The sequence below is a fragment of the Dermacentor silvarum genome, chromosome 11, assembly GCF_013339745.2.
Source record: "Dermacentor silvarum isolate Dsil-2018 chromosome 11, BIME_Dsil_1.4, whole genome shotgun sequence".
Lineage (NCBI taxonomy): Eukaryota > Metazoa > Arthropoda > Arachnida > Ixodida > Ixodidae > Dermacentor > Dermacentor silvarum.
Genome location: NC_051164.1, coordinates 97,506,648 through 97,532,041, shown reverse-complemented (window position 1 = coordinate 97,532,041; position 25,394 = coordinate 97,506,648). Strand labels below are relative to the sequence as shown.

General features: G+C 43.5%; 1 protein-coding gene across 15 annotated transcripts in view; it reads right to left on the bottom strand.

Moving 5' to 3' along the window:
- Window positions 1-25,394, bottom strand: part of LOC119433606 (F-BAR domain only protein 2-like) — a 76,983-nt gene that overhangs the window by 23,110 nt on the left and 28,479 nt on the right. For 4 of the 15 annotated variants that reach the window (XM_049658750.1, XM_049658753.1, XM_049658758.1 and 1 more), the window contains exons 4-9: window positions 23,796-24,008; window positions 22,104-22,383; window positions 17,860-18,258; window positions 14,250-14,293; window positions 7,300-7,351; window positions 4,153-4,246 (exon numbers count right to left, since the gene is read on the bottom strand). In XM_049658750.1, coding sequence (XP_049514707.1) covers window positions 4,153-4,246; window positions 7,300-7,351; window positions 14,250-14,293; window positions 17,860-18,258; window positions 22,104-22,383; window positions 23,796-24,008 — 1,082 coding nt within the window. Of the gene's footprint in view, window positions 1-4,152; window positions 4,247-7,299; window positions 7,352-12,181; window positions 12,275-14,249; window positions 14,294-17,859; window positions 18,259-22,103; window positions 22,384-23,795; window positions 24,009-25,394 lie in introns of all 15 variants that reach the window. The other 11 variants (XM_049658751.1, XM_049658754.1, XM_049658759.1 and 8 more) reach the window with 6 other exon arrangements.

The window sequence follows — 25,394 nt, the reverse complement described above, 5'->3', positions numbered from 1 at the left end:
TTGCAACACTTGTTTACAAAAGCTGTGGAATGGATCTGGTATTACAAAGGGCACGTCCTCATTAATCTTTCCACACAAATTGTTTTAAGCGCCCCTAGTATGAGCAGTTATCAATCATAAAATGCTGCCACTGCCAATAAATAAATCCTTGCAACCACACCCCTCCTTGTGGTAAATTGTATTGTGGTGCTCAATGCTATGTGCCAGGTCCATGCAAACAATGCCCACGGCTCTCTGCAAATCACTGCACCAACTGTTTTGTGAGATCCCGTGGCACAATTCTCAGCACTGCCCATCTCAGAGGCCATAGTATCAGCACAGTTTTATCATTTGCTGCCACCAGATGCTGCCACTGCCTTATCAATAATGAGATTTATTTGCTTCTGCTTAGCTGTAATAATTAAGGAAGTCCAACTAGTATCCATTTGTTTACTTGTGTAAGAAAAAAGGGGTGGCGGGAGGTTTCGAAAAGTTGAAGGAATGGGCAGGCAGCCTTCCAAGCAAAACTGTGGGCTCCAAGGTGCATGTACAGGGATAACATTGGGATCAGGCATTCCTGACAGTATTGCATAGCGATCCCTAAGTTTATTTATAATGTTAAAAAAAGTGTTTGGACCCCTTCAAGTTGAGTTGCATCATCTGTGATTACAGCCCCAGCTTCGATGTAATCAAGCATTTTGTAACTACCCATGCCCTGCCTGAAGCTTATCTACCTTTGCCGCTAAATGCTGTCTCAAAACTACAAAATAAAAGAATGATTAACTTCTCTACATATTTCAAAATTAAGGTTGTTTTGCTTTCTTTGTCTAAAATGATTAAATATGTTTGCAGGGCATGCTTTGAGAGCTTACGCTGAGACAAACTACGATCATCCCCGATTACAGACCTGCCTTCGATGCGTGGACTGCTCTTTTTGAACCCTCCCTGCCACTCTGCCTGGAGCTTTTTTGTTGCCGATGCTAACATATGTCTTAAATAAAAGTATCATCAACTTATTTACACAACTAACCATCTTCAAGACTTAACAGTTTTCTTGTTTTTCTTCTGATAATACTGTTGTGCTGTTGCTGTTTTTTTCTGTCTGTAGTGTTCGCCTTGTAGACGTGCTTGCATGATAAACTGTGCTCCTGCTAAATCACTTTATTTTCATTTTTACAGCATAGCTATAGGGCTGTAATTGGCAGGCTGCTTATTCCTTCGTGGTGTCGTTCCATAATCATGATCTTCCATGAATCACAATCACAATGTTTTTTTATGGCCTCCGGCACCTGGGTGTCAACTCACATTCAAGGTCGACTAGTGTTTTGAGCACGTACAGCATCATATAAACAAAGCTGGCATGACAAGCAGTGTTAGTGGACACAGAGCAAGCGCATGTGAGCACACACAACTCTCAAGTGGCAGAAGTTACACAAGGGGGTGCAATTAGTTTGTGCGCAGCACACCATACAGACCAACACCATCTTAGACACGAGCAAAAGCCAGGTGCTACAGAAAACACATACAATGTAAATGGCAAAATGACAATTCTTGAACTGTGCATGGTGAAAAGACCCTTACTGAAAAACAACTGCCTAGTGGAAACTGTAGAGATTTTGTCAAGTTCAACCTACATTTCATTACACTGACTTCTGAAGTGGTACACTGTTTAATTAAAGAAGCTATACAGATTCAGGAGTTTAAAAAAGAAAACAGATCTACACGTGTGTTAGCGGCTACAAAGTCGGACACAGAATATATGGCTGCTTTAGACCTTGTGCAACAATGTGCAATTTAGTGCAAAATGCACTAAATTGTCCATTTTGTGCGCTTGTGCTACACCTACCGAAACCCAATCCTGTCCGATTGCTCAGGGGAGCCAAAAAATGCAGTGCTTCCATAGTAAGCTATGACATAAAACCCCGGTTACATTTCTTACCTCCCTTTGTCGAAGTATTTCATGAATGCTCATAATAGCAGCTTCAAGCGCAAGCAAATTTGGCAAAGAATATCACACGCAACACAAGCCTGCAAGATAATGACTTCCTAATGTGATAGCTATGCTGATCACTAACACAGTGCACTTAGTGATACGTTAAACACATAATTATGAGGAACTGAAAACCATCTACAATGGAATCTCAATGATACAAATTTCTCAGGATGGTGCAAAAATTCATATCCTCCGAAATTCGTATCACCCAAAAATGTTTTTAAAAATCTAGACAGTAAGGGGCAGCAATGCAATCGCCAACTTACTCATAATGTCAGATTTCTATGTTTATTTATTTTCCCGCAAGTCCTAAGGCCTTCCTTTATCTTTTGGCTAAACATTTGGAAGAAATATGCAGCAGAATTTGAGAAACTTGGACACTTTTAGTGTGTTGTTTTCGAAATCGGGAAGAAAATCAGGCTTCGGGAGGTCCTATTGAACCGCTGATAGCGCGAGCGTGGCTTTCCATTGACGCATAAACACAAGATGGAAATTCAGATGGCCACAGTGCTGTATTTCTCCATGCAGAAATAAAAGCTACGAAAGCGATCGCGAAAAGGAAAAACTAGCATCGCAATTTGTTACTGTAGTCACATGGCGCGCAGGAAGAACTCCTATTGGCTGATGCTAATTCGAATCACTGGCACGCTTGTTTCGAGCACATTTTGGCAGCAGCAAGCTGCGCACTCTGCATGTTCCGAGGCTGACATTTCAAGATCTGCCTGGCTATCTTGAGTTTTTTTTTTCATTGCTGCGTTCTAGCTGCTGCCTGACGGTGATAAGTACATGATTTGTGCAAGATAAGGGAATCTGTGCGCTTTTCTTTGCACTGGTGAAGCTACTTTGTATCGTGCAATCTGACAGGTGCAAAGGTAGCAAAGTTTCAAATTGTCATCAGGTGCTGAAGACAACAATGGCGTGAAATAGAGTTGCAACACCGTAGAGGCTTTGGCTAGTCGGTACATACTAGACAGAGGAACAGCGCAAAAAACACGAAAGACAAGAAGGGAGAAACACACCAGCGCTGGTGTTTGTCTGGTGTGTGTCTCCCTTGTCTTTTGTGTTTTTTGCGCTGTTCCCCTGTCAAGTGAAATAGAGATAATGCTACCCAAGGAAGCTAATGACGCCAACCTTGCTGACGCAGCAAGACTGGGTCACGTGTGATTGCCGGTTCCTGATAAAGTTGCAAGGTGTTTGAAAACGGCCAACAAGTTGCATGATACTACACAGAGCACAAGTTCCCCTTTCGTTTTGTTCTTTCTTCTTTGAGGAGACGAAGGGGATGCACACTGGTGAAGTCAAGGCGGAGTGACGAAGGTTGCCCTGGCAACAGTAATGCGGCCAGCACAATTTAGCCCATTTTAAGCTAATGAACTTGGACCAGGACATTTCAAAAATTCGTACCGTCCCGAAATTTGCACGAGGCATGATCGTATCACGGAGATTCTACTGTAACGAACCCTTGCCAGCTATACGCCATAAAACTTGTCACTCTACTAAACTAAAGCAAGAGGTATATGACCAAATTAAAAGCAAATGTACCAAGAAAAGAAAAAAACGCAATATAACATAAAAGGGAAACCAACTGGCCTTCAGAACTTAACAAACAGTACGACAGTTGTCACACACTGCTTTTAGAGAGAAAGGACCTCTTTTATGAACTGCTGCCAACACACTGAGAGGGTGAATGTCACGGCCAACTTTAACCAATATCCATCAAAAATTCACCAATTTCCACGCACACAAAATGCATAGTGATATTATTAACTGACAAACATACCCATGGTTGGTAGAGATAAAGATGACCTTCACACACTTAAGATTTGTATTCTTTAAAGACTAGAATAATATACTATAATGTATTATCGTACTACTGCAATATTAAGCACCCTGCAAACCTAACACTGCCTTGTCTATGATGGCCATTTTCAGAAAGATAAAGCTTACTGTGTGTAATAATAAAAGAGGTTCCTACTTTCGCACCAACACAGTAACAAAAGCCTGTCCTTAGCTTGAATAGATGTGTGCCTCAGGTGCATCTGCAAGTTGGTAATTCTTTCCCTTCTCAAGGTACAATAATGAAAGAGGAGATGCACACAAAGCAGTGCAAAGCCAGTCGCGCAGGAAGAAAAAGATAACTAAGACTGTAAGTGAAAAAAAAAAACCAGTACGACACTCACGCCTCTCCGCTCGTGGTCGACGCATCCTTGGAAGACATCTCCTTCTTGCGCTTGCGCTTCTCTTTCTGCCGCTCCCACTTGGTCCTCAAGAACCCTGCCGACCCAGTCGCCCACAAAGAACAACGGCATCACACATCCTGTTCCTCCCTTTTGCAATGGCAAATGAAGCTGAAAAAAAAAATCTTATCTTTCCTTAAGCCTACACAACGAACAAGCCGAGATGCCTGAGCGTTGTTCGGATGGTTTTCTTTTTGTTTTACACAATTTTATTCCAATACTGAAGGCGCGTCAAGGCCATCTCCTTTGTCCAAACATTCCACGTTGAAACTCAGAGCCAGAAAATGCACCCGCTGCTAGAAGAATGGAAGCGTGCGAACTAACTGGTTCGACATTAGGAACAGTAAAGCTGTGCGAAAGATGTGGAAAGGAATGAAGACGTATGAACACACAGTGGCATTGACTAACAATGTCACGTAAGCAAATGAAGTGAATATGCTAGTTTGCATTTGTGTGGGCCCTTATGTCTTCCTTTCTGAACACGTCTCTTACGCTGCTTTACAGCTCCTGCTACTACTCCAATACGTCAACGCAGTGACAATGGCTGTCACTAGAGCAATCCAGTTTCGTCCGGAACAAAGACCTTTCAAGGTGTTCTATTATATCTCACTACCCCTGTGTCCTGCGTTGACTGTTTCTGAATCTGAATGAGTGAGTTCCCGAATATCGTCCTTCTTGCTTATTCTAACTAGCGCCACACTGAGTGTTCCTGCTTTCTTTAAATGCACCACAACAGCGGACACGCCTCTGGCTTGGAACTGTCACCATGTCATCTATATTTATATGGACTCTACGAGGATCAGTTGTCACACCCTAGCGCATGAATGTCACAGAGCTGTTAACTTATGAAATACAGCCTGCATTGCCACAACAAGCATGCTGCAACTGCAGTTGCATTGTTGCTTTTGGCACCTGATCTAATTACTCCTGCTTTTAAAGCACGCTATTAAAGTCTTCAGTGCTAAATGTATACAGTATCTAGTATCTCTACGTGCTACTCTTGTGTTGAATAGGTCTCTGGACACTGCCATGTATGCTCGGCTATTACTTTAGACCTATTGCACAAAACATACACGCAGCTTCTAAATTCACAGCGGCACTACCTCTGGCGAAATATGTATTTCGTGGTTGTTGCGTGCATACTTAAGCTGAACAGGACAGGACATGACAACAGACACGGCTTACAAGTACAGCACACACCAGTGCAAAGCACAGGAGAACTACTCACTACAATATAAGCTAGCGGCCGTAGATTAAAAGCAAATGCAAGCATTGCGCACTCTTACGCATACCAAAAAATATACGCATACCTCTTTAAACAACCAGTACAATGTGATATAATAGAACCCTGCGCTAACACCCATGCAAGCACTAGTGACTTTGTCAATTACTTTGTTCTGGGTGTTATGCTGTGGTAAGTTACGCTGTGGCCCACAGAACAACTGTGCAAGAAACACAATATCATCTTTTTGCACAAATTAGATTAAGTTGCATGCTTTACAGAGGCAGGCCTCCATTCTTGGTCATTTAGTTTGAGAAATTCGAGAAGTTTGAGAAATGATAATAAATATTAAGAACACATTTATAGCTGCATGACAACATACACCACAGTCGGCTTCCTTTAATTCAACCACAGTGGAGCTGTGATAAGTAATCAAATTGCCTGAGAAAAGCATTACAAGGGCAAAAAGACACACTGGCTTCAGTATTCGTAAGCTTCAGTATTTTGTGAAGAACTTAACTAGGGCTGAACCAGAAGATGTCTTCTGTTACAGGATCAATCCAATCTCACACAAAAAGAAACTGCATATTAAAAAAAACAAAAAAAAAAAAAACAGTGATATGTTTGCAAGCCAACCTCTTTACTTGCCTACTGAAAGGAACATAGCCAAGCAAGGCTGACCAATTTCGTAGCACATGCGCCTGTTATTTAAGCAGTACCACTTTGTTAATAAATCAAGTCTGAATTTCAAATGTTTCCCCAAATGTATTATATTTACTAAGCATGTGCCCTCGTAATGACACCTCATTTGTCAATATGGTGTAACAGAATTACAAGGAAAGGTGAGAGGTGCAGTACAAATATGGCAGTACAACAGCTGGACATTTCCTTCATGTGTTGGCACATCTGAATTATCAAAGTAACCATTAATTTTGCTAGTCAGCAACATATCCTGCACATTCCATTCTGCTTTTAACAGCTTGTACAGTAATCCTATTGCCCAGCAGACAATCAACTAGCTGAGGCAGAAGTCATTTTCACAGCATAGTCGCAAGAAGTACTGCAAGAAAAGTAATGACCAGGGCAAGCTGGTAACAATTCATTCTGTAAAAGGCATGTAAAATTATCTAAACCAATGTGACTTGGTTTTCTTTTCTTGCAATTATTTCACAAGCTATTTCCAATACAAAATATTTAAACATAAATGCCAAAGATGGCCTGTTGACAACAGCAGCAATCCCTTCCACCCACCTTCCTTCAGTGTAATATGTACTTACATGCTTCATCAAAGCACTAAAGGTCTCATGAAAGGTAATGCCCAGCCCACAATGACTTATTCTATGCTGTACAAATAACTACACTATAAAGCTGCACAAATGCTTGAATATATGTGAGCAAGACGACAGCAGTGCGGCTTCTACTGGCCACATGAACAAAACTAGTTTCTTGCTAGAACCAGATGTACAGATACTGGTACCAGCATGTGTAAAAATTCAGGTGCCAACGCCAATGAGATTCCAGTACCAGCAGTGTAGAGATGCTCATACCAGCAGATCCCCTTTAGCAATGACTACACTATGAGGCTGCACTTCCAGTTGCCGCTTGAACAAAGCTGAAGTTTTCTACTGGTACCAACACTGACAATATCCCGGTACCAGAAGTGCAAAGGTACTGGTACCAGCACATCTTGAAATGTTGACTGATTTTTAGCTTTTATTTCTCCAGTGCAAATTGAGGGAACATGGCTTGAAAACACATCACTGCTATCACATTCACCCGTCTGCCAATTCTCTTACTGTTTCTCTAAAAAAGAACATTTCAAATAAAAAAACAAAAAAAATGAGAATAACAGAAAAGCGATGAATCACCACCACTGCCACCGCCGTGACCGCCGGCGCGCTGCTTCTGCTGCCACTGCTGCTGCTCCCAAAGGGTGAAAAAATAAAAGCGTGATGCAAGAAATGGTGAAAGGGTGCAAAAAAAAGGGTGGTGAGGTGGGTGGCGATATGAAGTGATGACAAGAAAAAGGGTTGAGTTGAAAGGGAAGAAGCGACTTAGCATCTACGTGCCAGCTAGGCCAGATGGCAAGAAGCACCATCACCTCGGCAACAAGGCATTCGTAAACCAAAAAAGCACTGCCACCACCAGTCATGAAACGCTTCTTCACTACCGTGCACCTAGTGCAAAAGCATGAGCTTCTTGTGCTGACAGAAACAAAAGCAGGTCAGAAGGGATGAACCATTTTTCAATAACTCGACCTGCAAGGGCAGGTGCTAGTATGTATTAACAAACTTATAAATGTGATAAAACTAAGTAAGTAAGATAAATTAAGTTTAAATGTGAGAAAGTCATAGTAGAAGAGAAATGCACTTTCACGTTGCTGCACATACCAGTGTTTGTGTGACACTGGTGTAATGCTGGTCCTGACACGGTCATGAGATTAATGAGAGTACAGCATGTTAATAGTTTGGGTGTGCAGCAATGACACCTTGCACTCATTTTCGTTCTTTATGCTTCAATTTACATAATATTACACCATCAAATTCTGCCGAACTATTAACGAAGAGGAAAGTGTTAACAGAAATGAGAAAACATTAGCGGTAGGAAAATACCAGAGTAAAAAAAAATCAAGACATAACATGTGAGGTGCATTTAGAATGTATATATGTGTTTGTAGTATGGCAAATATGCAAATAATCACAGAAAAAAAAAAGACCTTTCCAATATCATAATAACAAGCTGCTTAGGAATCAAGACTTCATACTCATTTTGATTATCACAGCACTTATTTTTTTTCAATCCCATGTAAATGTTGGCTGCAAGAGCAGCATATAAAAAAAAAAAAAAAACTAAATGGTGATATGATGGCACAGACACTTCTAAAAGCTGTTTTGCTGGATGCTCTAACAACTGGCACTAACGCCATAGCAACATAGAAAATGCCTAAGAGTTTACCTGATAGCCAAGGACTTTAACATGACGAAGTAACTGTGGTGGCTTTCAAACACTAAGAAAGTCAAAGTCCTAACAACTGTTTAACTCGTGCTCAGACAGTAAGCCCTATCTTGAGGCTCTTTAACTGCTGCTACTGCTTTCATTTGGCAAACGAGCATACTAAGATGTTTGTACTTGCAATGTACCTGTATGCTGCAATGCAATTGATAGTTATTTCATACTTCATGAAGTAATCTAGAAAGATAAAGTAAAAATAAATATCTGGCCAAGCTGGCCAAACCGAACAAAATTCTTGCAGTGCGGAAAAAATGCAAACACTGGCACAACAAGAACAGAAAAGGATCCCTATTTTGTCCTCACGCCTTCACTCTTGCACTTTACATTATGAAGCTTTATCAACTTTATCAGGTCAATAGTTAGAGACTGTTTTAAGTGTTAACATGTTTCATTGTTGGGATTTTTAGTTGTTCAGTCGTGCAACTTCGAACAAATTTTTACAACTGACAGGCCCATTCTTAAGACTAACATAAAATTAAAAAAAAACACCTACTATTATCTCAACAAAGGCACGAAGGTGCTACAATAGGCATAACAATCATCCTCCTATCAGACTGACTCATTTGCAGACTTCGCTGAAAATTGTAAAGCTAGTCCACAAGTATACGCTGCCTGTTTTCCTTTTTATTGATACCCTGTTCTTTGCTTGTATTCATGAATTGGGATTTTACTGTTTTGAAATTGCATATATGTATTCAGTTGAATGCCCCCCCCCCCCCCCCCCATGTAATGCCCACCAAGGCCCTTATTGAAAATGAATAAATAAATAAATAAATAAATAAACAAGATTGGACACTCAACTGGGCTCAAGTGCTACCATTGATAGATCTAGCAGATTTTAGGCTTATTTCCAGCAAGAAATTTGTTTATAGTGGACAAACAAATGAAGTCAACAGAAGCCATTTGGTTGTTACTAAAAATAAATTCAGCCACTCAGTTTCCTTCGTTCTTCTCACTTGTTTGTAGTAATTATGAGTTTTTTTGGCAGATTTCAGCTGCATTCTAGTTAGCATCTTAATAGGAGAGTTCTTGGCAACTCCATGAAAATATTCAGAGCATTTTCACAGATGACAAATGCTGCTCTGGTGCTTTGTTTGCAAGAAAAATATACTAACTAGTAGTCTGACCAACCTGTAAGCTGTAGCCTTTGACAAACAAATGCCACACCGTAATTGGCATATCTCAGAGGTACTATTACAGTTTTTGCAACACTGTCATGAAACTCTCTAAATGCACTATGCACTTTAAAAATGCTGCTTACTGTATTTCACCTGGTTTCTCATTGCTTTGCAGTGTAAGCAGCCCTGTCCCTCATATGAAAATGTATGAGGCTTTGCAGCAATGAAACTTGCATGGGGGTCCTGGTATGCAGCCTGAAACTAGGTCCAGTCACGTGCATAATGGCACTGAAACTTTTTATGAAGACTGTAACTTAGCTATATGTTTGGCCAGAACTGTACAGCCTTTTTATAGCTTGTCTTGAAAGCATAACATTTTCTTTAGATCCCCTACAGCAGTGTGAATACTGCCATACGACTTGTTTAAATTCTTAGCTTTTGCTGTGCCATCTGTGTTTTACTGCTCTGTCTCCTAGATCACTGTGTAGTCCTTGTGTGGCGTTGGACATAATGGGTTGCTATTACGTTGCGAATATTGTAGCTCCCAGCCCATTGCTAGCAAACACATAAGATGCAGAGTAAAAATCCTAGGATTGTTGAAATCATCGCTGGTTGTTCCAGAATCTGCAATGGCACCTACAGCAATCTACAATGAACCTACAAGCAAGAGGCTAATTGCCAGCAGCACCGTTCAATCTGCCAACCAGGGTGCAGGCACTATTGCCACTATCACTTGCCTAGCTCTAACTATTAAAAATTATATTCTGAAGTTTTATGTGCCAAAGCCATGATCTGATTATGAGGTCACCATATTGAGGAGGACCACCTGGAGTTCTTTAACGTGCATCTAATGTATGGTACACAAGTGTACCTAGCTCCTTTTATATTTCGAGGGCACAAGTTCACCCAACATCCACCATCACTGCATCCATCACTTCCATACAGTAAAATTATTGCACAATGCACACGCCATATCTTTCTATTTAGCCGAAGCATGGCTTACAGTTTTTCAGATGTTCTTACAATTACTGTGTACAAATTAACCCATAAAAGACGTTAGTTCAAGACAACTTTAAACTTCATAATTAACTCAATAAATTGGTTTAATTTTACCGGTGGCAAAATAGCTCAGGTATGACAGTTAAGCTGCATATTCAACTTACATACAGGAGAACTTGCGTATGAGCTGAATCTATTACTTTTCCTGAGGAGTCAGACTGCATTGAATTGTAATGAAAGCTGACACCCTTAATGGACATCTTTAAAAACCAGCAGACTTCAGATAACACGCAAAATGACTTACTCCAACAGTGTGTTCCATGAACTTCTGAAGCGACCGGCCTTGCCGGCTAAAGCAGTTATTGGTTCATCGTGCGCTTTGCTGGAGAGGCCAGAGAGACCAACATCGCACGTTCCCATTCCAGTAAGGCATGCAGAGGAGCTTTCCGGGTTAGTCAAAAGCGTTTGCGTATGTTAGGTGAAAGAGGCGAGTGGCGTGGGGTGCTTCCAAAAGAAAGACGGTGCATGGCAGGGAGCAGATGTCATCGCTCGAAGAAAAAAAGAACTTTCTTTTCTTATGTTCTATGAAGAGACGAGACACTGACAACGTTGCAGCAAGTGACAAAAACACAGAAACAATCGCAACATCTCTAGCAGAACTCGCAGGTCTGTGCTGCCAACAAGATCTAGTGGGTCAGACATGAAACCCAAAACGTAACAACATTGCTTGTACAGTGGGGACTGTACATTCCTTACAATTACCCAGCACTGTAGCATGTGGGAATGCCAGGAAATGGGGTTGCAGATTAACGTCATTCTCAGAAGACTCAGGGCAACTTGAAGGTGCATCTGGCAACCAATGCCGAGTCTGTCACAATGTTTTAGCCTCCTCTACAAAAAAAGTGCGTAAGATGTTATCTTTGTTATATTATTATCACCAACTGCTGCTGAGGTACAGCCAACCCCGCTGCAGTGTAACTATACCAAATGTGAAACGTACAACTAATGGGTCACTAAATTTGGAAGGAAGATGAGAGCGTACATTTCGAACTGGTTTCAACCATGTTTCCATATTCATTTACTTGCTATTTACCCCTTCATACTGGCACATTTTGTAGCTTACTGTGTGCACGCCAATCTGCATCCCGATTTGCAATAAACGGACAGCAGCGAACCCCACAGACAATGCCTGAATAAACATTATGACCTGAGCGCACAACGAGCAGGAGCTTGAACTCATGCACTCATGCGTGACCACTGCAAATGCTGAATGAGTCTTGCCTACCTGGGAAATAGAACTGCACAAAGGCACTATGCCAGCAGCCAACAGTTGCCAGGAAAAGCTTTGTCAACCTGATGCAGCGAGAGTTCGCTTTTCTTCTCACTTTTGCACAGACCCGAGTTCTTAACGGAGCCCCACCACTGATACCACATTTTTCCGCCCTGTTAAGCCACGTTTACAATGGCGACGTTGCGATCATTTTTGCGCCTTGCCATGCCAGCGGCAACCGTTCCAGCGGTCCCTCATCTCTACCCTCTTAAGTCTATTATCTACAACCTATTGCTACTGCTATCATATGAGGATTAAGGGGATTGGGGGAAGCTAAATTATGGACTTTACATTTAGATGATCGCAGCGAGGTTCGGGCAAGTGACTCTCTCTTGGGAGCGGTTGTGGAGTTGGCTTGGCTGCCGTTGGCATCGACTCCTGCGCCTGAGGGGGAAAGAGAGACCACCGGTACACTTTGGCGTCATGTTCGGCCATTTCCTCAACGGTGCCGGTGCAAGACGCGTCGTTGCTCCCTCGCTGTTGTTGCTGCTTCTTTTGCACCGAAGGGCCTGCTCATTGACCAGTGTCTCCCTAATGGCCTCGGAAAGCAATACAAATCCGAAATAAGAATGAAAAGCGACCCAGCCCCCCTCCACTGTTGAGGCTCACCTTGTGTAATATACCTATCATGCCTACTTTGACCCATGTGATTTCATTAAGCTCCACACAAACACATGGCTAAAAGAACTCTCTGTTCACAAGAGCTGCATAACTAACACCTACCGTTGTCAGTAGAGTCGTTGCAATTTGCATTAAAATCATTAGTGAACAGAGCTAACAACTCAAGTTCAAAATATGCGTATTGCTAACAGGGAAAGTGAACATTCACACAAGGCGTATCCTGTGGGTGCTAGGAATAAAGTGAGGACAGTGACTAAATTATAAATATTAAATAAGTGGAATGACACTGAATTAATTTCTACTCGGTGCTCACTGTGCAAAACAAACACTAAGTTAAGAAAAAGCAGAGGCACAAGGGCCTGTAAAAGTAAGCCACTCACTCCTAGGAACTTATTCCCAATTTTGTTCTAAAATACGCCTAGTACTAGGCCTAAAGCAACTGCAATGACTTAATTATCATTCTTAAATGCCTGAAACATCATGTAAAATTAACATCTTCTCTGCACTCACTAAGTTGCAAAACAAAGACTTAAGTCAAAGAAAAAACAGGCACAAGGGTCTGCAAAAGTCTGGGCCCACTCACTCAACGAAACTTCTCCCAATCTTGCTCTAAAAAAAAAAAATGCCTTCACCACCTGCGGCTTGGCTGAGTGAGAAGCCAAGCCAAAGCCAAAGCCAAAAAATCGTAAAACAGGCGGCGCAGCAACCGAAGCTGAAACAATGCAGCCAGCGACAAGCCAGCCAGGCTTAGCGGCATGTCTGCGTGTTTGCACGATGCTCAACAGAGCCCCGGGGGGTTGGGAGAAAAGTAAAAATAAAAAGCAGTCTGCTGCAAACATGAACGTAAAGGCACACTGAAGTTCTGTCAACAAACTAGGGGGTAGAAAACCAGACAACAGGAAGTGAGGCACGAAAAACCAACCAAGCACATCAAAGTGGTGCAACAGAAAGACAGCGGAAACAATGAACATACAAAATGCCCACCCGTGAAAGGAACAAAATAAGGGGAAACAAAATGAAGGAAGGAAGGAAGGAAAGCAAGTAAACACGATGTTCCTTTTAACACAACCAGTGAACTTCCATGCATGACAATGGCACAGATGAATGCACACAGAAGCACTGAAACAAAACACACCACAGAAAAAAAAAAAAAAAAAACAGGCCTAAAAGACACAGAAAAAAAAAAAGCAGTCAAGCAACAAGTGGTTATGCGATAAACAATTGAATTAACAATGGTAACGTGCTCTCTGACATGACAGGAATACAGCAGTCTAACATGTATAGTATTAAGCTCACGCAGACCTCGGCATTTGTGGAGTTAATTTTTTATTGTTTTCTTCTTTTTCCTAACTCCGTCTGCACGGTGAAACATGATTTTAGTAGCGCAAAAATTCAGAAAAGGGAACACAAGTGTAAGGAAAGAGCAGATAGAAAGACAGGCGTTACACTCACAACTGTTATTCTGATGCAAACCATCAGAGTGCATGGTTTTATAGATAAGTGGCTGAACAGAAACTACACAATTTTCCAGCATTATGAATATAAGGTTGAATACACTTTTCACTGGACAAACTTGCTAAATTGCTTCTTGCTAAATTGTATATGTCACAGATTACCCCTTCCTTCAACTATCTCGTATATTTTTATTGTATTTAATTTTTCAGGCACTTTTTTTAACCCTGTCATTCGTGTGACCAGCTCTTTGTTTCTACCAAACGTTATTCACATTTTTGCTTACAACAGTTCCATCCGCCATATAAACTTGTATTTCATGCAGTTTTCCTGCAAACGAAAAAAAAAAAAACATTACATAGAATATATTACATAGTGTCTGCAGAACAAGCTACTGGGGAGAGAAGCTTGCTGTCCTAACCTAACTACGGAAATTATTCAGTAATTAGGAATAAGCAATCTCCTCGTGGCCCATAAATGCTGCAATATCATGTTTGCCATACAGCATAGCCTTCACTGTCCAGAAAACTGCCGACTAAATTGATCCCTAAAGCTGGGCAGACATTAACAACGCACACAACCTATGTCAGGCTCTACAAATACACAAAACAGACAAAAAAGCCCTAGAGCTAAACATGCAATTAGCATTTAACCCTTCAAATCACAGAGCTCAGAAAGAAACAAAAATGCAAAATCTCCCTGTTTTTACTGTTTTACAAGAAGCATTGCGGGAATGTCGTGTTACTAATGGGATAAAGTGTTTATTGAGCAATACACTAAGCTACTAGATGCATGCAATACACAGACTGGATGTCTCAAGCAGAGGCCACAAGCAATGTGCTTCCCCCTTTAACCGTTATGGTTAATAAACTTTTGCACCAAGCAGTACAGGATACTTCTTACAATAACACCTGCAGATCTGTCCTTGCTACTCACAGAAAAAAAAGAAAGAGGGCACAACAAAGGTGAATACAGGACCATGCAAGGAACAAAAAAGACAAGTCAAAATGTCAGTAGGGGGGCATAAAAATCTGAGAGTGGTGAAAAGGTGGTACTAGAAATGGTACTGCATCATAACGAAAATTATGCGTAAAAAAAATGAGAACACAAGAAAAAGAAGGCTTCTTGTTTCATTTTATTGATTTCTCGTTAGTGTTATGCTTCGTGTCTATTATGAATCATGAAAACTCGGCTGCAATAACAACAGAGCATGCTACAATGGGGTAAAAGAAATTATCCTGCCTCTTTCATACACAAATGAAATTCGTTTCATTATAATCTCATAGATTTCTGCCCAGTAACAAACAAATATTACGTACGTATAGTGCAACTACACTGACTTTGAGCAGAAAGACTGAACTGCTCTTTGCGGTCTTTTTGCTGGCAATATTGATAAAACAGTAAAGGGTTAACAGGCCCAACCTTGAGCCAGCAAGGGCACCTGAGTGAAATCAGATGAGCGGTGTATACAATGAGCCTGTCTTTGTGAAATGAAGTCAGATTCAGCTTCAAATTGGATTAATGAGATTGAATGAGGTTCCACTTCAGCCTTCTACTGCCAAATGATCTTGTACAGCCACTTGCTGTCTCTCACGTTATATATTAAGCAATACTAGTACCAGCAGCAAAAAGGCTATAAAAACTCATTTTAACTTTGCCAATGACATGTAATAATAATAATAATAATAATAATAATAATAATAATAATAGCCAAAATAATCAGCAAGTGGTGGAAAACTAACAAAAGCAGTGGTAAAGTGACTTCAGCCTATACTTGGTGGTGGCAGAAAAAGTGAAGAGGAAATTTTGAATAATTAATAGGCAGAAGAAAAAAAAAATTGAACGGGCAGGTTGAGGCAGCGATGCGAGAATTGAACTGTTCACAGGGCTTGCCACTATAAAAAGGGTATTTTGTAGCAAACTTCACTGAATGCAGAAACGTACCTAGTTGCTAAAACGAAAGCACCAAACAGCCAAGTCAGCGTGCAAAGTGATAATGACTGTGTGTCAACTGAAGGCGAGGGAAAAGCAAACAAAGAAAATGAAAACAACCAAATGTTCCTTTAGTCTAGGCTTTTCTCTTACTGTATGACCAAAATTTGCACGAACGAAAAAGCAGCAATAACGTCTTAGTTACGCAGGCACTCTAAGTGGTAGGCTAAGCCTCAGTCATGGTGTACGGCAATGTATTCTCACTCTAGCAAAAATCTAGCCACATTTATATTGCGATAGCAATGAAGTTGCGCTGTTTACAGTACCAATGGGCCATGTACGGTCCGTGCGTGGCGGGTTAGAAGGTCTTTCTGAGACGCAACAGACGCGCAGTGCGTTTGGCCGCAAAAATGACAAAGCCAGGTCAGCGTTCTGCTTTCCGCCACTGGCACAGAGTGTTGCGTGAACAAACACTAGTGTTCCTGCAGAGCAGCTGTGTGTGCCTGCCGCACTGTGGTGTACAATAGCCTGAGTGCAACATACGGCAAACTTCAAATTTAGAAACACCAATGGTTTTCCTCCCAGCTCATCTTGTGCACCACTGAGGTGCGACACCTGCAACGCCCCTTTAAAACGCTCCTGATCCTGCCAGCCTTCTGAGACGCCTGACAGCTGCCGAGGCGTTGTTTCCGTTGCACAGCAGCACTTGCCTCATGTACTGTGTTGCGACAAGTCGCCCCCGTAAATTGTTAGAACACCATCCAAGGAGTTTCACAACTTTAATAACGCCTTGCTATCGCAAACTTCAATGCTTTGCCCTTCAAGTGAAACTTCCTCAGTTTTTTTTTTTATCAACCACGATAAAACCAGCCCTTGAAAGTTGTTTCTCTGCCAAATTAGAATACCACAGAAATGCCCAATATGCTGAAAATGTAGAGAGAAAGAAGCATCAGTAAGTGAAGAAGAACTTTATGCAAGTTTAAAACTTTCGTGATAAAGTCGATATGGAAAGCAACAAAATAGTTTTAGTAGATTATTAGAGTAGTAGTAGTTTTAGTAGACCTTCACGATTCAGCTAGTAATAAATACAGTGGCGTGTGATTGCAAAGGCTATGGCATATGTCAAGCCATTGCAAGAGAACGCTGGAGCCAAATGATCTCCAACAATACTGTGGCCCACTCTCCTGTGTTTATGTGTTCCCTTCGCATGGTGGCAAGCCCCGCAGGAGTTCAATTCTCACGTGTATTGCAGGCGAGATAGAGGAACAGGGATGTTGGAATAAGTTTAGTGGAAATCAGCGAGGTGGAGGTTTCATGAAAGGAAAATTTGTCATCCACCTGAAAACAGCAGTATGCTGCTGAAAACCTCAACCAGGAGGATGACGTACCATATATTCACGCATATACTCCGCCTCTGCATATAACCAACAATCCCCGAAAAAAAAAAAAGAAACGAGAGTACAAGTCTGCACAACTATCTGTTTAAAGCAATGTTCAATTCTACACATAATGCAAGCCAGTGCATTTGCTGTCACAAAGCAGAGCTCCAGAAACTATTATTTTGTTTTGCATGTTCTGCCATCAACGGTTTCACAGCTGCTCTTTGTTGAAGCCCAATGCAGCTTCACGACAACGAGCACATTGCTGCGAAGACACACCTCAAGGCCAAATTTGCGCATTAGGCTCCATTACACAGCATTAATTGGGAAATACAAACTCGTTATGACAAATACGCATCTGAGAAAAAACAGAAGAGAGGAAAATTTGTTATATCGAATTGTAAGCCCATATTAGAGCAAAGTTTTATTTACGTCAATATATCCGATAACTCGTCATATCTGCGCTCGCTACTATCAAGGTTCAACTGCATCTAGAATTTTTTGGGTGCGGAGTATATGCGCAAAGGTCCGGCATTTCCCTTTCAATCACGATGTCAATGAGATGGGGGAACAGTTAGAACCTACCCGCGGCGGGAGCAGCAGGATGTGCAGCGGTGGTGGTGGTGGCAGTGGCGTTGATGTTGTTGTTGGCGACGGGGGGAGGAGAAGGGGCCGGCGTTTTCGTGGCCGACAGGGACGGAGAGAAAAAAAACAGGTCCAGGAGAGACATGGCGCGGTGGCGCCGCCCTTTACCTTCTTTCTTAGCCGCAGGCGGCTGCGGACCGTTGGTGGCAGCTGAAGATGGTGCCGGCGCCGCCGCTGCTGCCGCTGGGCAGAAGTCGGCTGGCAGCACGGGCCCGTTCTCGGCGCTAGAGGCGGTCGGCGCAGGCGTGGATGTCGTGAAGAACGGCGGTGAGCCCGTGGCACCCGCATTCGTCGGCGTCAGCTGCAGACTCGGGTCGGGCTCTTCGAAGGTGATCGCCTCTGCACAACAAGACAGGCAACCAATCATTCTTAGATGTGCCTCTTTTAATGACAAGATAGTCTGAGCTCCTTAAAGCCTAAACTCCTAAAATTTCATAAAAAGTGCAAAAAAATGTCTTTTATTTTTAATTTCCTTGTGTGTTTGCATGTAGTGTTCTCGTTGAAAAAGAAAAATGAATACAGTAGAAACAAATTTCATATAATTTCGCGGTGCTCGTGTTTGTGGTCCAGAATACAAATAATACCCAAACCCCAGTTACTCTTTTTTACAAGTTACAACATTCCCAAAAAACACATTTTTTCTGGCACCAACGTTCAGTATAAATCCAAACCACGATTGTTTGATATGTATACTAGATCCCATTTAAAGATCCCTCATGTGCGTGCGCGCGTGTGCGTGTATGTGCGTGTGTGTGCGTGAATTTTGACTCTTTATGCGCTCACACAAAGTTTCGCTGTATATAGATTCCAACTCATTGGATCTGCTGCATTTTTTTTTTCTGGCATTTTTTTCCAGAACGTACAAACAAGCTTCTACTGTATATTCTCTTTCTTCTACTCGACAAAGAGATTGACCAAACCGTGTTTAAATACTCATAATACTTTTGACTCATGTTAACTAGTGAAATTAAGTAATGCCCACTAGCTGTCTATTCTCGCCAATCTGTGCTTTATTATAAAGTCAACTTCCGTCAATTCAACTCTTACAGGAGTGACAAAATGAATCAAATTATCTGGCGGGTCAAATTATACAAGATGCAGAAAAATAAGATGTTGAAACACACCAATGATTCCACTACCCATGACACTCGGTCATGGGTAGTGGAGGTTCTTTAGATCAAGCACACTTCATGTTCGCCGTTTTAGCCACTTAGCAAGCGCGGGACCAGGGAAAGTTTATCAGTGGCTCGCGGAACCCCGAGCAGGGGCCTGCCCACTTTGAGAACCCATGTTCTAAGGGGAAAAAAAAAAAGTGCATGTTAAAATCGGGCAAATACCATAAGCAGACATTGCAAGCTACTGTCATGGCTTGAAAATCTTCCTAGGGCAGGCTGAAAACAGACGTTTTCGATGAGAGATATGACGTGTGTTCAACACATTCACTGTCCCCAAAGCTCTGCTGAGACAGATGCTACCGGCAAAGTGGTAGCTATTGGGGTCACCATACTGGTCAGGCGGGTGCATGTTGACTGGTCAAGTACGAATTATCCAGCAAAGGCCAACTTTAGCATTGAAATAATGAAAGTTTGGGCCCATAGAGGTGCATCGGCACCGGCCGGGACTTTTGGTTGGGATCGAATTAACCAAAAATCAAAGTAACCAAGGTCAAATTAACGGAAGTCTTTTGTATAGCATCAAATGCCCGTAAACTCAAAGGTATTTTACCTCTGTGCGAGCCGTCACTCATCGCCATTTGCTATCAAGCAATAAGCTTGCTTAGGATTGGGGCATTATTGCTGAGGATCAGCCTATTGGACCTGTACTCCTAGAAAGAGCATTCTTATTGCAGTTAAATGCTATTGCGCAGTCGCCTCCATCCCCTTTCGTTGCGCTCCAAGTGCATCCTTGCTGTCGCAAACCCGTGTTCCTTGCTATTGAGAGGCTGGCGTTCCTGCACAGTTTAGCTGTCCAGCAGCTGAGCACACTTTACAGGCTAAATTTCGCCAGCAGAAAGAAATAATCGCAAATTTCATCACAAAATCAGACACATAAAGTGGAGTCTCGTTGATACGATTCTACATAATAAGTTTTTCGGTATTACAGTGGAATCTCGATGATACGAATCTCACGGGGTCACGAAAAATATTCGTATTAGCCGAAATTCGTATCATCGAAACAGAATTAAAACTAGCTAAATTAAAGAGTCGGATGTGAACTCACTCAGGCACACGCACGTAAAAAGCTTTTACAGTATAGATTACTTATAATGTAACTGTTTATAGTGCAGAACTGGCTACAACGCGGCCTTTTCCGACTCCCGTTTACCCTCCCATAGAACTCCATGTATACGCATACCGCTTACGGTGCAGCCGCATGAGACGAAATACCGGTTATAATGCGGCTTCCACTGGAAAATCTCGCCGACAAGGGTGGTAGCGAGCACGCTTCTCAACGAGGTGCACCCACCGACGGGAGAAGAGATCAACGAGGGCGATGCGGAGGAGGAGCATGAGACGTGGAGCATGAGTCCAAGGGCGATAAAATCATCGCCGCGTGCCGTATGTGCGAGTGAAAGCGCGCCTTCACGCACAAAGAGCGAACGCACAGCGAAGAGCAAACACGACTTCCGTCACGGCCGGGCGCGCCAGTCGAGCCTGGCCCTGCTTCCGTCACGCGAAAGGCAAGGGGAGGGGGAGGGTATGGGAGGGAGGGAGGGGGGTGGCGACGCTGTGCTGTTGTGCTGTGGGGCACCAAATGCGTATCTTGCAACCGGGCGCAAGGGTAACTGGCGACGCAATCTCCCATGCGAAAGGAGCAAAGCGGGAAGGCAGCGCAGGAGAAAGGGAAGGAGAGAGGGGGGGGGTGGCTTCTACTCTGCCAACAAATGTGTTCTTGTACTTTGCGCCTGTGCCGGTTGTCGGGGTTGTCGCGCGCACCGTATCTTGAAAGCGATCTCCACACGGCTCTGACCTTTGTATGCGCTGTGCTTACGCCGCTCAGTTTCCGTTGAAGCGATAGACTGCACTTCCCCACGCCTGCATGGGGAAAAGCGCAAAAGCAAGAAAAGCGCCACCGCGTCAAACTCTTCGCGCCCAGTCGCGGCCTCCGCGCTGTCCGGCGCCGCGTCCGCGCCTCCGCACCAAAAGAGAAAAGGAGGAAGCGCGTGAATGCGTGCTGTTCTCTTTCGCGGCCGTCGGTGGGGCGGCGTTTATTCGTATCAACCGACGCGGGTCGAAAATCGATTCGTAACAACCGTTTTCTACCACGTTGCAAAGTAATGGGGCTCGGCCGGGACCACAGAAAAATTTGTATCATCCGAAAATTCGTATTAGCCGTGATCGTATCATCGAGATTCCACTGTATACGTTTCTTGTTCTTTTCCCGATAATAGGATTTGGTTGAATAATACGTTGGATAACACAATTTTTGGATGACACACTTTATTTTCCGATTCCTGTCAAGATCATATGAACGAGATTCCACTGTATTCTTAGATTAAATAGAGGCAAACACTAAGAACTGTGTGTGCTTCTGCACAGCCATAAATACATTTGATTTGTTTAGAATATTTGCACCAAATCCCTAACTATGAACTGTTAGCTGCTCCAGCAGCCTTCCCGATAAAGAAAGAACGATGCTAAGTGTCGAATGAAATGACAAACCAGATTGACTTGCTAAACTGTGCACATGTCAGTAGCTACACTCTTTTTTCCACTCCATCTTATTTTATGGCCTTCGAAATTCAGGGCCACCATTTTGTAAATATTCATTTCCGAATCCAGACTTTCTGCCATTCTTGAGTAGTGAACTTGAGTAATGGGGTGCTATTTGTGCATGACTATGAAGTCACAGGAGGTGTTTTGCTGGCACATAAGTGGGAGACGCCTTCGATTCATGATGATGAATTAGATTCATGATGATGATGCATTCACATGGCTACATGAGTAGAGCTTCATGTGCCCACCTCCGCAATGCTCGTGTTCAGGCATTGGAACAAGCTTTTTGGACTATTTCAAGCAGGGGCACGAGATGTCGCTAGCACTTTTAAGCACAGGTGCTCACATGCGTTTGCAACAGCTCGGTGCAGATAAAGGCAGCACCCAGGAGCTCTCACTGAAAAGCTACTAGCGAACAATTCACTGAATGATTAACAAAGCAAAAAACAAGAGCCACTAGTCCCTCACCTGGCTTCTCGGAGCCCGTCTGACGGGCAGCTGCAAATTGCCGCAGCAACGTGTCGATGTCCAGGGCGTCGCACTGCTGCCGGAACTCAGCATGCACCTGCCCCACAAGGGCGTGGCTGCTGTCGAGTACACGCGCATACCCCGCCAGGAACTCCTTCATATGCTGCAGGTGGCCCACCTCAAGCTCCTGGAACCGCTGGCACGAGCCAGCCATGCGCCGCTCAAAGTCCGCCCGCACCACACCATGCCGCTCCACCAATTGCCGGTACTCCTCGCATGCCTGCAGACACACAATGTGGCAAACGAGTTGAGCAGAAGGCGTAAAAAAAATAACAATAAACAAGCACAAAGGTGATGAAGTGTCCTGTAGGTGATGAAGTTTCCTGTTTTCATAATGTGATCAGAAGGGCATGTTACTCAATGAATAAAGGCTCAACCACATGCATGCGATCTTCAAGCGACAAGCTTGGCCGTCGCAGAGGGCAATCTGTCGCTTTTGCAAGTCGCATTGCTTTTGGCCGCCCAGAAAAATAATGCTGTCACCCGAAAGCCTGTGCTGTAGCTTCCGCCTGTTACCGCGACTGCGTAACAATGTGACAGCCTCAAGGCCACTTGCTTTCATCTGAATTCGTCCTTGCTACTTTGCTTTCTGTCATGACAACAAAAAATAAATGGCAAAGTCGGCTTTGCTTAGTCTTGTCTCTCACTGAGGACAAAGTATTAGCAAATCTTTTGTCAATATTATTCAGATCAGAAGTCAGTTTTGACGCTGTTAAGCCTAAGATGCTATCGAGCTGCAAAAGTGTCTTGATTTCTACTCATCAGTGGCACCACTGCATTCAACATTGGCAATGCAGAACACTTTTTCACAGTGCACAAGCATGGTATTAAAGCAAGATTTAGTATGCTCTAGTTAAAATGCTGGTGTTACGGCACGTTGGCAATTCTCTATGGGCATGCGATCATGTCTAATCGGACAACAGTGTAAGACTGTCCCTATTTCTTATTGCAATGTTGTATCCATGCAGTCGCCCCACACAGCAACATGAGAGCATGACAGGGTGCATCCGTTGTAATGCTTGAATATTGCGTGCATATTGTTACGGGGATGTTGGGAGTATAGACAGAATGTATTTACAATATATTGTAAGGCAGCAGTTAATTCAAGTAGAGTTAATGTGGTCAAGATGGCTGACCAGCAAGAACACACAGCAGCCAGTGTCTCTCGATCTTCTTCTTTTCTTTCCTCTTATCCTTCCGTAACAATATGGTTACACCTTAAGGTGACACCATGGGCCACTCAGTGTTCATGCAGTCTTGGAGCTGAGCTATGCTCATTCTTTAGATTAACGGAAGTCGGCTGATTTTTCAACTGCACATTATTACAGAGGCCCGAGTTCAATACCAAGTGACGGAGGCAGGCAGAAGATTGTTTTTCTTCGCCCTGTGGCAAAGATCACAGGGAAGCTGACGGTCGGTAGTAGACTGACAGTCGTCGCCGTCACACAAAACACAGACTGACAGGTGCATGAACACTTCAAACCTAGTTTTAAACCTCCAATCGCTGTAACAGTAGAAAGAAGGCAAAGGCAGAAGTAAGCCAGATCATAACGAAGGATCTTACAATTGAAGAAATCATGAATAAAAGAGAACAGCGTCAGGACGAAGGCAGTCTTCGCCACCACCCCTCACCTTGCGAGCCTTGGCCTCTGCCTTGTCTAGGTCCTTGGGCGAGGACTCCCTCCTGAGCTTCTCCAGCTCGAGGCAACGGGCAGCATAGGCCTCGCGGGCCTTGGCCAAAGCCCCCGTCGTCTGCTGCAGGCCCTGCACCACCTCTAGTGTTGGCGCCTCCTCCTCCTTCACCTGCTTGTGCCGCCGGTGCTGCTCCTCGCAGTAGCGCTGCACCTGCACATGACGGCGAACATCCATTCTCTTGGGGCACTGACCCAAACCTCAACTGCCCACTGATGCAAACTTCAAAAAATGGTGAAGGATCAATAAAAAAATTGGGTGCTACGCTTAACACCTTCCCTATGACTCGGGTCACAGTCACGGCAGTTATTTCCCTGTGCAGGCCTTTCCTGCAGTGCGCAAGCAACATTCCTGCTAGAAATCAGTGGAGAACAAAATTATTGTTGCTTCTGGCTTGGTGCGTCGTGGTGCTATCTCATTGCACCTTGGGAAAATTTTCATGGAGCAAAATTCCTTGGTGACTCACCGGTGGATCACGACATACAGAGCAATATGACAATGACATTCTGGTTGGATGTCGCATAGAGGTGGGATGTCGGATGTCTGATAGGATGTGGATAGAATTGACATTCTATCCACAGTGGGACATCACAGGTATAGAAACTTGAACAAGTGCTGCCGCAGTGAACGTGTTAACTAGACGTCAGAAAGTAAACACCTTCATGATGATGATGATGATTTATTGGCATCCCCTTTGAAACGGGGCGGCGACAAATAGTCACCTAGCCTGCTTGATTTAATCAGGTATACTATACATGTTCTTTATCTAGCATTGTTGTATACCTCTCATTATTATTTTTCTTTTTCAAAAATTTACCTTGTACCGCTGCCTATGATTTTAAGAGATCAGGTCGTATCCATCTTTTCCCTGCTTTTTTCCACCAGTACTCTAATCGTCTCTTGCTGATCTGTACGGCTGATCTGTTTATGTTTCCTTCCACTTTAAACCCAAGCCTTCTGGAGAGAGAGAGAGAAATGAACTTTATTAAAGCACCGGCGGAGGTAGCAGGGTGCCACGCAGGGCCCTCTTGCTACCCGACTATATATGTGCAGTCATCAAGTTGCGTCTCGACGCTTACGCCGGGGGATCCAACGTTCTCCACGAGGCTGTCGCACCTGGGTCCCGTCGGGTGCGTCCCTGCGCGTTTGGCGAGCGAGAGCTGTCTCGATCCGCTGGACCGCCTGTAGTTGTTGCTCTGAGTCCTGAGCCGTTACGGCACGGGCAATGTCCGTTGGCAGTCTGCCTGGGTAGGCCGCTGCCTCTTCTGCATTCAGTTTACAATCCCACAACACGTGAGTTAGCGTGGCGGTCGCACTGTTACACACACTACACTTTGAGCTCTCGTAGACGTCGGGGCATATGAAGCGCGCGAGCGCAGGCGTGAGCACCGAGTTCGTTTGCAGCTGTCTGTAGAGTACCGCCTGTTCTCTGGTGAGCTGCGGGTGTGGGTCCGGCATGGAGCGACGTGCGCTCCGGTACCATTCCAGCACGTCCGCGTAGCTCGTTACCAGTTCGGCTTCTTCTTCGTCGTCTTCATC